Source organism: Carlito syrichta, unplaced genomic scaffold (genome assembly GCF_000164805.1).
Source record: "Carlito syrichta isolate Samal-C Ts95f unplaced genomic scaffold, Tarsius_syrichta-2.0.1 Scaffold305117, whole genome shotgun sequence".
Classification (NCBI taxonomy): Eukaryota; Metazoa; Chordata; class Mammalia; order Primates; family Tarsiidae; genus Carlito; species Carlito syrichta.
This window is the reverse complement of record NW_007249213.1, coordinates 452,683-466,001: the sequence shown is the minus strand read 5'-3', so window position 1 is coordinate 466,001 and position 13,319 is coordinate 452,683. Positions and strand designations below refer to the sequence as shown.

Below are 13,319 nucleotides of genomic sequence, written 5' to 3'. Positions count from 1 at the left end.
CCAACACCAGAAACCAGCACCAAGAATCAGCATGAGAATGCCCGCACAGTGCAGAAGATACCTCCTAAGGCCACCTGAATCTTCTCTGTTCCATTCCATGGCTGCTGTCCATCCGCGCATGACTCATGTCAGAGCAGAAGTGACATTTGAAACTGGCTTTGTGTGCTCCAGCTGTTCTCTCACGAGATAGCAGCAACCCAATAAAGCAACCTCAATCCTTTTTTTCTGTGAAATTTATTGTTTCCACATTAAAAGACTTTTTTTGAGGGGAAGTTTTTTTTTAACCACATGATGATCCTATACAGCTGTCCAGAGTAGGACACCATCGTAAGTCATTAACATGCCATATGAGTTCTGAATAAATAAAAGCTACAAAGCCCAAGTTATATACAAATATCTTAGGCAATAATGTTTACAAACCTATGTACAATAAAACAAATGTAAACAGTAAATGCAGCATGAGAGTAATCAAAGGATGCACAGGGACAACCACTTTTGGTCAGTCTGCCCCCCAGGAGCCAGCACCAGCCAGTCCTGGAATCAGGCCACTCAACCCTTCCTAACACAACTGGACGGGCCCTTGGAAGAGAAAACAAAAAACGCTGTGAAGATGGCATTGAACTGAAGGACCGGAAAGCTGGCGAGAGGTTGCCCCCCCACCCCCCGAGTCTGAGGCACACGGAGGAGGAGACAGCACAGAGGTTCAGCCTGTGCAAGCCCAGGCCCCAGAGACTCTTGCCGGTTCACATGGGCATTTTGCTGTTCTGGGAGGCAAGTCCATGGAATGGCAACTGTTTAAGTAAAATCAGAAGGTGCAGAAAATGTTCCCTAATTCAGTAACCTTCCTGACTCTGCCAGAAACACGCCCAAACTGTGAGGGGTGGAGTTGGGGGGGACACATGATCATGAGCACTGAAAATGTTGGGTGGGAGCTCAGGAGGAGGGCACACATTGACCTGATTTGGGGGAGAACTTCTAGGTTTGCAATGTCCTAAACACAACTAAATTCTATCAGTACAGCAGAGTGGGGGCTATGAGGCAGGTGTGATGGATGGGTACTTCTGCATCCAGTGACCAAGTAATACACGTATGTATCACCTTGTGACCCACAAAAGTGCAATCATGTGAAACCAACGGCACTACGGCGAGAAGAGAAAATAGCCAGTATTGATATCGCGCAGAGTCCTGGGGCTGGGCAGGGCCCAGCAGCCGCCACGCATGCAGCCTGCCCTCTGCCAGCCATGGGAAGGCAGACAGAGGGACACAGGGCTGGGCCCGGGCACCGAGGGGTGAGGCGTGGGTGTCCTGGGTTGTTGGAGGAGGGCAGGAGCCCTCACCTGGAGACTGGGCACTCACACACTGAGAGGCAGCATACCCGGTGCTGACGATGGGCGCGAGGAGCCCAGGCCAGGAGGAGGAGGAGCTGAGTCAAAGCCATTTACTGCCCTGTGGGGGTCAACAGCAGAGAAAGGAGGGAAGGAGAAAAGAAAAAGAGAGTGTCATTTAAAAACTTTCTATACACAAGAAATACATTTGCTTTCTAAAGCTACTCCTCTTCCTGACCCACAGTAAGGTCCTGATGGCCCAAAGGGGAGTGGCTGCCTAGAAGGCACCACTTGGTTAGAAAATTAGGATAGGAAGTCCTGGGGAACTGAGACCATGTGGCCCTCCTTGGCAACCTCATCACATGAGCCACTGCAGCCACAGTCCTGATTCTTTCCCCACAGAGCAGGTCTAATGTCTGGTAACAGGGTACTAGGTTAAATAAATAATGGTACAACAAAACAAGGAAATCTTACACAGTCATTAAAAGCACATTCTGCAACATTTTTTAATAGTGGGAAATAATCTGAATGTAATTAATGCTAAGTGGAAAAAGAAGCAGGTTACCAAACTACATATGTTCAATGATGTGAAGGGGAAAAAAAGTAGAAAAGTACATATTCTAGATTCTAGACTATAGCTCCTTATATAGCTAGATATTACTGTTTATGCAGCTAAATCTAAAATGTGAGAGGTATATATATATATATATATATATATAAAAATACACATACACACATACATATATGCATATATGTTCATAGAATTATATAAATCATAGAAAACTTAATAATGTTACTTTTCTTCCCCCTGGGTTATAGGTAAATTTTGTTTACTACTTTATACTTCCTTTATTATTTTCCAAGTCACCTACAATGTACATGAATATCTTAAGGGGGGAAAATTACTTTTAAAAAATTGTTTAGCAAGCAAAGCCAGATGGGCAGGCCTTCCCCTGCAGACAGCCCAGGCCAGCACAAAAGTCTTGCAGCTAGGACCCAGCAATCCCGGAGCCCAGCGTTGTGATGTGGCCCTCAGACCCGGAAGCACAGCCACAGAAAGCAGTGAGGTAGGGAGGGAGGAAGTGTGAGCCCTGGAATTTCCTAGGAAAATCTGTCCCACTAGCAATTTGAGAGATGCAGTCAATTACAAGGGGCCACACTGCACCACACTTGCCCACCACTGTCTCCAACCTACTCATCAAAGAGGTCCAGGGACCTGAATATGGACTCATGGAAAGAGGTTCTCTTAAAAAAAAAAAAAAAGTATAGCCGGGCTCGGTGGCTCAGCCTGTAATCCTGCGCCTTTGGGAGGCTGAGGTTAGTGGACTGCCTGAGCCCGCGGGTTCGAGACCCGCCTGGGCAACTTGGCGAGATCTCATCTCTACAATAAATCAAGCAGTGAGGCATGGTAGCGCGCGCCTGTAGTTCCAGCTACTTGGAAGACTGAGGCGGAAGGATCGCCAGAGCCCAGCAGGTCGAGGCTGCAGTGGCTGGGAGCGTGCCACTGCACTCCAGTCTGGGTGACAGAGTGAGACTCCAACTCAAAAAAAAATTTAAAAAGTGCAGACATTCCCTGCAAAGACAACTATTTCATATACCAAAGAGGTGAGTATAACCTCAAAGCAACAGCCATGCAAAGAGACTTGACAAATAATCTCTGTCTACTTTGAAGAAACAGAGTTCATGTCTAAAGAAACTAAACTCAGAGTATAAATTTGTAGTTAGAGATCAAGCCACATACACAAAGACCAGGAACATCAGGACCAAGAACTGAGGCTCTGACAAACACCATTTCTCCCCGGTGTATACTGCCCTACTTCTATGATGGATAGCCTAGAATTCCCCTTTTCTCTTTGGGCTGGAGGAGGTCTGATATTCAAGCTTCATCACATTTGAAAGCTTTAAACCATCCTTCCCATTCTCCCAAGGCTACATGCCTATGCCTCTTCTGGAGCTAAGGGCCACAATCCTATTTGCCACTGTAGCTCTCATATAATAAGTTCCAGCTGTCATTTGTCTGGCTAGTCCCAGAATCCCTGCTTCTCCTAGAAACCTCAGGGAAAAGCCTATAGACAGACTCCTCAAATGGCCTCAACATGCACACCTCAGATTCCCGGTCTCACAGATCACAGTGGCAGGTCAAGCCCCCAACCTTATACTGCAGACAGCCCCCAGAACTTGACAGAAAGGGAGCACTGATTGCTGAGAAGACTCTGGTATTGGTCCACAGGGGTACACAAAGCAGTAACCAGGAGGATGGCTCCATGTGCAGATTTAAGGCTGAAATTCCGACATTTTCGAGTTAGATGGACCTTTAAGAAACGCCAGATTCATCCCGTTGCTACACTGATAAAGAAACCAAAGCAAGAGAAGGTCCAGCTATTAACCTGAGCTCACCCACTGCACTGCCAATGGGAAGTCAGGCCCACAGCCTGACTTCATATGCCCAGTCCAAGATCCCTTCCTAGTCTCCTCCTAGTTAGAAGCCACTCACTGCCCTCAACAAGCAACCACTTGTGATGCAGTCCAGGATATAAAGAGAGGACCAGAGCTAGGTAAGTGATTTCTCTGTGTGGATGGAAATGGAACTCTTGATTTGAAGAGGGGTGGAATAGAGAGAATGATAATCCAGCAGAGTCTTACCTAGCACCTCTCTTCTGAATCAAGAAGTAGGAAGTTAAAGTCCGGAGGGAGAAGAAAGCTGATCCTATACAAGGAAGACCTCCCCAAAATGGAATTTATTTATAAAAAATTGCGTATTCTTACATTTTAAACTTTGTCACCTTTAAAGTATTCTTTGTTTGATGCAACACACCTATCAAAATGCTTTTTCCACTGCTCAAAACCATTTTTGAACTTGTCAGCTCGGATGCCTTTTAGTGCTTCTGCTATTTTTTATTTCACCTTTTCCACATTGGCAAAACATTTCCCTTTGAGGACTTTTTTCATGGGGGGAGGGGGAGAAACGTTGCTTGGGGCAAGATCAGGTGAAGAGGGAAGGGGGGGCACAGGGGTCATGCCCTTTTTGGTCAGAAATGGCTGAACACTCAGTGTGGCATGGAACAATGCTGGAAAAACCAGTTACCTGTTTGCCGCAACTTGAGATGTTTCTTCCGTAAATTGTCTCTCACAACTATCCTGGCTGGTCCACTGATGCTGATAGGTTCCCTAGCAAGGGACTCCTGTGCTACAAGGGGCCTGCCATCTAAAAGATAATTCCCAGTTTTTTTGAATGCCCCCTCGTTGGTGGGATTATGGATCTGGTGAGGTCCCTTCAGGGGCCTGCAAAGTTATGCAATGGAGAAAAAGACTTCCAAGAAAAGAGACACCTCATTTATTTTCAGCAAAGCAGCAAAGAGCCAAAGGGAAATGTCCCAGTGGACAACACAGTGCTAAAGGAAGACAGAACAGGCAGGCATGGAGAGCTAGATGTGGGAATCGTATATGAAAAAAAAAAGCCTCCAAGAGCTTTGAAATTTCATGAGCTTAGCACCAGAGTCTAGCTAAGGAGTCTCAAAAATAGAAAATCTAGCTAACCAAGAAAAGGTGCTAAGGTCAGTTGTAGCTAGTCAGGAGGACAATAAACCTAAAGCAACAGAGACAAAGGATGAAACACTAAGTTTGCCAAAGAAGCAAGGATGGGTACACCTGGGAGGACAGGAGAGAACAAGACAAAATGGGCTAGAACTAACTCAGAAGAGCCTGCAGACACACTCCAGACCCTGAATCTCCCTACTGCAATGAATCAACGTGTCCTCAGAGCAGCCCCAGCCAGCTCCTGTCCTCAGTCCAGGAGCGGCAAACTGAAAAGCATTTCTGCAACGTAAAGTAGATCTCACACATGGTCCCATCTACTATTGCAATTTAATTCTGGAATGCAAGCGTGAGCACAGAGGCAAGGGAATGCCCATAGAACAAGACTCCTTCATCGTTAGTACCTGATTTGGGAAAACAGAAGGAACTGGGTCACAGGAAGAACCCCAGCTCCATGAAGACAGTCAAATGAGATCCTAGGGCCTGACAATAACCCTCAACCCCACCCCTAAATTCTGATGTCCACACTACAGTGCCCTACCCCATAATAGGAATACCACCTGACATGCTATTCACAGCTGCCCCAGGACCACTGCAACTAACTTGTTCTTGTTTTGTACAGCTGAACTTAAAATAAGTCAAATCAAACAGGACCTTGAAAGCTTACTCATGGGCTGTAAGTTGGTTAAAGCTGAGTCAGCCCCATGCAGTTAGTAAAACCAGTTTGTTAATGTGTCTTCCACCACACACCAAGACTAAGAAAGAATGAAAAAGAGCACAGCAAACAAATTCAGTTACCCATGAACAACGTGGGAAATATGACTTTTTCTTGCCTAATGAAAAAAAGGAAAAAATATTAAACAGTAATACAAATACTACTTTCACACCATGCCCTAAAATTAGTCTATGCCCACCTACACCCAGCCCGAAAGAAATCAGACTAGCTTACAAAAATAGGGCAAGGGATACATAAGAAACTAATAAAAGTTACATAGAAAAAAGAACCTTTTTGAAAAAACTCAAGTGACCACACTACACATGAAAGTTGTATCCTTTTAGATGGGTAACATAAAGGGCAATTAGTGGTCAGAGGAAACAGCCAACACCTGGGAAGCAGGCAATAGTAAGGCATGTTTTAGGGACTGACAGACTGGATAAAATCCTGATTCCAATAGGCCCATAAGGCAACATACCTAGTTAGGCTCCACTGCATCTAAAATTGTGAGGGAGTGGGAAGGCGGGGTGAACACACATCCACCCACCACATGCACACAAATCTACTTTGGTTAACTCTGCCCCACAAACAATCCTCCTAGGTCTCTAGTAGCTCTAGTAAGCTACAGTAACAGTGCTACAGACAGACTGCTCAGGCATGACGGGGAGGGCAAACAAGTCCTAGAACCAAAGGTTTTGAGATGGGGAGCTTTTTCTCATGCTGAAACCACTTCTACAAAGACTGACTTTTTTTTCAGTCTGTCAGATTATATCATGTTATGAGAATTGAGATACTCCCTCCTTCCTTTTGCAGCTGGTATACATTATGTTAGATTTTATCAGCAGGAAGACCAGAGGTAAAAAGCCAAGCAGGCCAGAAGGAGGCCAGAATCAAAGCAAAGCAACAAAGAAGTGAAAAAAAACGGCAAAACCCACAACAGAGTTATCCTCAGGAGTATGGCACCTTGACAAAGATAACTCAAGCAATAGTAGGTTAACATTTCAGTGTGCATATACAATCCATTGTCACATAAGTTAAACACTTGCACAAAGGCCAGCCCACAAAAGCATATTTCTTAACAGAGAAAGTACAATATAAAATTTTACAATTTAAAATGAAAACTAAGTATCATCTATAACTTATAGGGAAGCACATTTCCAGGTTAAGTTCAGGACAAAAAGCCTACACCTGCATCTAGGAGCTCCTCAAGGGAAAGGGGTTCAGTCTGAATGCCAAAGGCCCACTGTAGGCTTTTGGCTTTGAATCTCCCACATCACCCTGAGAGCAGGTTCATCTCTGAGCAATCCCTGCCCTAGTACACAGCAACAGAAGGCAAAGGGCAGGCAGGAGCAGTGAGTCTGAATGGGCAGTGTTATCCCTCCTTCACGGTGACTGTCCCTAAGGCCTTTTCACATGCCAAGGCTTCTGTCCAACCAATCCATTTATGGTGCATGCCTGTTCTCATGTCACAAGGTGACCAGGGCCCTCTAAGAAATATGATTCCAAAGAGACAACAACTACTCTAGTGGAGGTTATTACAAGTTACAGGAAAAAATAATTAGGCACTGTTTCCAACACTTACAAAGACTACCTCCAAGCTTTTCCCATATTTTGAGGGAAATGGCTAGTCTCATGTAAAACATACCCATTCCATTCATCATTACAGTTAAAAAAAAAAACAGGGGCTCTCCTCAAGCTAACCTGAAACTCCTAATCCTGAGGAAAATCTATTTTTACTGACCCCACTGAGGAATCCCAATAGTTAGAATAAAGTTATAATTTACTATATATTGATATTTTAGAATATGCTTTTAATGGAATGTCCTTAATGAAATGTATGCACTTCAGGGAAGAATTCTCTTAAGAGTCAGAGATAAATCATAATCCCTTACTACAAGGATGGACAATAAGACCTTTATGGAGTAGACTGTGTAATCAAATCAGGTCCTCTGTAAATGTGCCATAATCATTGAGAATAGCAGAAAATGCAAGCTCCCTTAAGAAACTGTGAAAATTTGCATTGCTCACACACACACACACACACACACACACACACACACACACACACACACACACAAGAAAGAATTCTCTAGGACTTAAAGTGGCAAGAGACCATGGGTGCCTAAGCTGGGTGTCCCAGTAGCAAGTACCTTAGGCAACACAGTCAGCATCCCCAGACCACAGATACTCACTGGTTACCTAAATAAAGGCACACCCGTACAAGAGTACAACCACTGGCTGGGTACGGTGGCTCAGCCTGTAATCCCAGCACTTTAGGAGGCCGAGGTGAGAGGACTGCCTGAGCCCAGGGGTTCGAGACCAGCCTGGGCAACTTGGTGAGACCTCATCTCTACAATAAATTTAAAAATTAGCCAGAAATGGTGGTGCATGCCTATAGTTCCAGCTACTTGGAAGACTGAGGCAGAAGGACCGCCTGAACCCAGCAGGTCAAGGCTGCAGTGGCTGGGAGCGTGCCACTGTACTCCAGTCTGGGTGACAGAGTGAGACTCTGACTCAAAAAAAAAAAAGAATATAACCATTAGTATTTAAAAATGAATAAATAGACAAACTGAGGTAGAAGGACATACTGACATGGAAAATTACTAGCAATATAAGTCATGGTAGGCATATTACAAAGCAATACTTAAAGTATAATCCCATAAGTGTGGTGCAAAAAGCTTACAGTAGATGCATAAAAATGTGATTGCATATGCCTAGAAATAACTACCATCTTTTTTTTGTCTTTTTTTGTATGTGTGTGACAGGGTCTCACTCTGTCACCCAGGCTGGAGCAGTGGTGTGATCATAGCTCACTATAGCCATCAACTACTGGACTCAAGCAATCCTCCTGCCTCAACTTCCTAAGTAGCCGGGACAACAGAAGCTCGTCACCATGCCTACTTTTTAAAAACTTTTTGTAAAGATAGAGTCCCAATATGTTGCCCAATCTGGTCTCAAACTCCTAACCTCAACCTCCCAAAACCCTGGATCATAGGATAAGCCACCAGACCCAGCAACTTCATATACTTCTAAAATTTTTTGCATTGAAAAAATTGCTACAATATTAAGACACTTTTTAATAAAATTTCAATCCCCAAAAATGTCTTTCATTTCATACAAAAGTTGTATCAACTAAGCTGTATTTAATCTAGCACCTGAATACTTCAGGACTTTATTTTTCTAAAATCTTCAGACAGGAGGCATGTTGTAGAGTTTGCATATGCAGAATTGCAGTGTTCCCTTCCACCCTTAAGATATATTTGCTAAGAAGGTCTACCAGCCTAGGCTGGGCATGGTGGCTCACACCTTATAATCCCAGCACTTTGAGAGGCTGAGGAAGGAGGATTGCTTGAGGCCAGGAGTTCAAGATCAGCCTAGGCAACATAGTGAGATGCCCCACTCTATATATTTTTTTAAAAAGCCAAAAATAAAAAAGACAGTCTACCAGCCTATAGCACACTGAGAAGAGGGACCATATCACAGTCACACTGACTCTTCAGAGTCTCATACTGCTGCCTTTCAAGACAGGACAGAAGCCTTAGATTCAGGGTTCCCAGGGCAACAGATTCCCTGGGGACTAGAGAACAACAACAGACTTCATGTCCCCTAAGATTAGAACAATAACAGGCTTCAGGTTGGTTTACCAAACGGAGTTCTTTTCAAGGCTTCGTTATGTTCACTTAACAATCTGCAAATTTACTACTCAAAAATTGTCACTTAAAACATCTGGGACTTACCCTTTGTCGAAGAAAGACGTATGACCTGATCGAGAAAACTTTGTGCCGTTGCCATTCAGCACCCCACAGTTAACATTCCCTGAAATATATGATTTTCGTGAAGCTTGGTCCTTTGCAAAATTCCTGCAAGCTGCTAATTTGGATTCTAAAGCCTACAAAAGGAAGAAGGAATGATTTGGTTGTCAAAACAGTAGCTGCACATAAAAATCTGCATTTCAAACTATTTCTATTTCGAGCCTCACACCTTACTCTCTCAGTTGATAATGGCAGTTAGCTAAGCCATAATCAATCACCTTTCTAATAAAAAGAGGGAATGTTTATGCTGATTCTTATTTCTGATAAACTCAGGATATTTTATTTATTCCTCTCAGGAATACTGAGGAATTCAGATATATAAAATCTTCCTCTTACAACTAAAAGAATGTGGTACCAGGCAGGTACAGACGATCAGCAGATATCCTGACTCTATTCACTGTTTCTAAGTTACACAGACTGTGGTAGTCAGTACTGGGGTGTGTGTATGTTGGGGGCAAGCACTATGAAGAATCCAAAAATATAAATTCAGAGTCTTTTTTAATGCACCCAACTCTTTCTTTAGGTTATTCAGTTTCATTTTTTTTTCCTACTACATCAGAATGGATGAGAGCATTTACAATACTTCACATGAAATTAAAAGCTGTGTCATTTCTGAGAACACATTGTAAAATATTTAACTGATACCCTTTGCCTATAATTAATTTACCTGCAAATGACACTAGTTTTTTAGCACTAACCTCTAAATTGGGCACCCTTGCTTTGCACCTGTCACCACAACACCTGGCAAGTGCCAGGCTCTACCGGCAAACAGATGACATGAAGAGAACAGGAGCTTCTCCTTTATTTCCACACATACAGATACCACCAATTCCCTCTTTCCCATAAACACTTTGCCCAAATCAAACCCCTTCCCAAAAAGGAAAATATAATACATGACCAAAAAAAAGGGGGACAAAAATACAATCCATTTCTATTACTCATACTGCTAAAGGATTGAGAATGCATACCTAAATTAAATCCACAGACAACATATGCTTTATTTTGAGAATTCATTCAGACCTCCTCCTCCTATAATTTTGGTTAAGAAATAGCAGTAGGTCAGGTGCGGTGGCTCAGCCTATAATACCAGAACTTTGGGAGGCCAAAGCAAGAGGATGGCCTGAGTCCAGGGATTCGAGACCAGCAACTTGGTGAGACCTCTATAATAAATCACAAAAACCAGCAGGGCATGGTGGCATGTGTCTGTAGTTCCAGCTACTTGGAAGGCTGAGACAGAAGGATCACCTGAGCCCAGCAGGTGGAAGATGTGGTGGCCATGAGAGTGCCACTCCACTCTAGCCTGGGCGACAAAGAGTGAGCCTCCAACTACAAAAAAAAAAAAAGAACTAGGAACAAAAAACAGACAAACTTCTTTTTTCTTCTTCCTTCCTATGACATAACTAGTCATAGGAATGAACTAGTAAAATAAAGACTGAGAAAAGAAAGCGAGGTAACAACCTCACAGTCTGTAGCACACACTCTGAAAAAGCATTATTCAGGTAACTGATTAAATATACACATACACAGTAGAAACTGAGAGCCATTAATTCCTATATTCAAGACACTCATTCATTCATTCAAATATTTGCTGAGCATCTACCACATAGCAGGCACAAGTTTTATCTGAGACACCCAAGTGCAAGCACTGGGTCTTTTCAGGGGAAAAGTGTGGTCTAGAGATTATTTTGGAAGACATTCACACTCAGCAGTATATGAAACCATGGGTGTGAATAATAAGATAAGAAAATTAAGGACAGAACTCTGAGTAAAACCAACACTGGAAGGGTGGGCAGATAAAGACCCAAAAAGAAGACTAAGAGGAATGGACAGAAAGGTAGGACCAACCATGAAACAACATAAGCAGGGGAAAGAAGACATTTTAAAAAAAGAAAAAGAAGATCAGTGTTGAATGTTTCAAATAAAATAAGTCAGAAGAGCATCCACTGGATTTGACAGCACTGAGATCATGAGAGCAGTTTTAGTGGGATGAGCAGGGACCAAACCCAGACTAGAGTGTCTGGTGAGTGTATATGCAGTCAAAATGCTAACAGTAAATAAACACGCTTTCAAAAAGCTTGGCTATGAAGGGAAAGGACAAGCAGGGTGACAGCTAAAAAGACATGTAAGGTAAAAGGAAAGAATAGCAGCTTTCTTTTTTTTTTTTTTAGGTAGAGTCTCACTCTGTCGCCCAGACTGGAGTGCAGTGGCCGCTCCCGGCCACCTCAGCCTTGACCTGCTGGGCTCCGGCGATCCTTCCGCCTCAGCCTTCCGAGTAGCCGAAATTACAGGCATGCGCTACCACACCCGGCTGATTTTTTTATTTATTGTAGAGATGAGGTCTCGCTGCCCAGGCGGGTCCCGAACTCGCAGACTCAGGCAATCCACTCACCTCAGCCTCCCAAAGGTGCGGGATTACAGGCTGAGCCACCGAGCCCAGCTAAGAATAGCAGTTTTCGGTTTTGCTTTTTAAGATTACATAGGTATAATATATAACATGTAATACAGAATTATTACATAGAAAGCAGATATGTATAATATACATAAATATTACACATAAAATTGATGTGTAAAAGACTGAAGATACAGGAGAAATAAAGATGAAGAGGTTGGAAGGAATGGTCGCCAAAGCACAGATGGGCAAAATCCGTCATGAGCAGGAATATGATACTTTTGCCACTGAGACAAGAAAGGAAGACTGGCTATACAAATAGAAGTAATTATAGGAAGGTAGTAACAGAAGGCGGGAAAAAAAAAACAAAAAAGTTTAAAGAGGATGACCTTGATTTTCTCAGTGAAGAGGATGTAAAAGTGGGGAAAGGGCTTCCAGTTCAAGTGAGTATAAAAAGTAAAGTCAGGCTGAGCTCGGTAGCTCAGCCTGTAATCCCAGCGCTTTGGGAGGCCGAGGTGAGTGGATTGCCTGAGCCTGCGGGTTCGAGACCCACCCGGGCAACTTGGTGAGACCTCATCTCTACAATAAATTAAAAATCAGCTGGGCATGGTAGCGCACGCCTGTAGTTTGGGCTACTTGGAAGACTGAGGCGGAAGGATAGTGGAGCCCAGCAGGTGAAGGCTGCGGTGACCAGGAACATGCCACTGCACTCCAGTCTGGGCGACAGAGTGAGACTCCACCTCAAAAACAAAAAAACCCCAGAAAAAACTGGCCGGGCTTGGTGGCTCAGCCGGTAATCCTGCACTTTGGGAGGCCGAGGTGAGTGGATTGCCTGGGCCGGCGGGTTCGAGACCTGCCTGGCCAACTTGGCGAGACCTCATCTCTACAATAAATCAAAAAAATTAGCCGGGTGTGGTAGTGCACGCCTATAGTTCCAGCTACTTGGAAGGCTGAGGCGGAAGGATCGCCAGAGCCCAGTAGGTCGAGGCTGCGGTGGCCGGGAGCGGTCACTGCACTCCAATCTGGGGACAGAGTGAGACTCCAACTCAAAAACAACAACAACAACAACAACAACAAAAAGTAAAGTCAGTATACAAAATATAAAATGAAATATTCAGGCCGCGCTCGGTGGCTCAGCCTGTAATCCCAGCACTTTGGGAGGCCAAGGTCAGTGGATTGCCTGAGCCCACGGGTTCGAGACCCGCCTGGGCAACTTGGCGAGACCTCATCTCTACAGTAAATCAAAAATTAGCCAGAGCCGGACTCGGTGGCTCAGCCTGTAATACCGCGCCTTTGGGAGGCTGAGGTGAGTGGATTGCCTGAGCCTACGAGTTCGAGACCCACCTGGGCAGGCAAGACCTCATCTCTACAATAAAATCAAAAAATTAGCTGGGCGTGATAGCACGCGCCTGTAATTCCGGCTACTTGGAAGGCTGAGGCGGAAGGATCGCCGGAGCCCAGCAGGTCGAGGCTGCGGTGGCCAGGAGCGGCCACTGCACTCCAGTCTGGGCGAAAGAGTGAGACTCCAACTCAAAAAAAATATA

General features: G+C 44.2%; 1 protein-coding gene across 2 annotated transcripts in view; it reads right to left on the bottom strand.

The window, feature by feature from the left end:
* Nucleotides 1-215: 215 nt before the first annotated feature.
* Nucleotides 216-13,319, bottom strand: part of NDEL1 (nudE neurodevelopment protein 1 like 1) — a 39,759-nt gene continuing 26,655 nt past the window's right edge. Inside the window, exons 8-10 of one of the 2 annotated variants that reach the window (XM_021713964.1) lie at nt 9,312-9,463; nt 5,658-5,692; nt 216-1,446 (exon numbers count right to left, since the gene is read on the bottom strand). In XM_021713964.1, coding sequence (XP_021569639.1) covers nt 1,439-1,446; nt 5,658-5,692; nt 9,312-9,463 — 195 coding nt within the window. In that variant the 3' untranslated portion in view covers nt 216-1,438. The remainder of the gene's footprint in view (nt 1,447-5,657; nt 5,693-9,311; nt 9,464-13,319) is intronic. The other variant, XM_008061138.2, reaches the window with a different exon arrangement.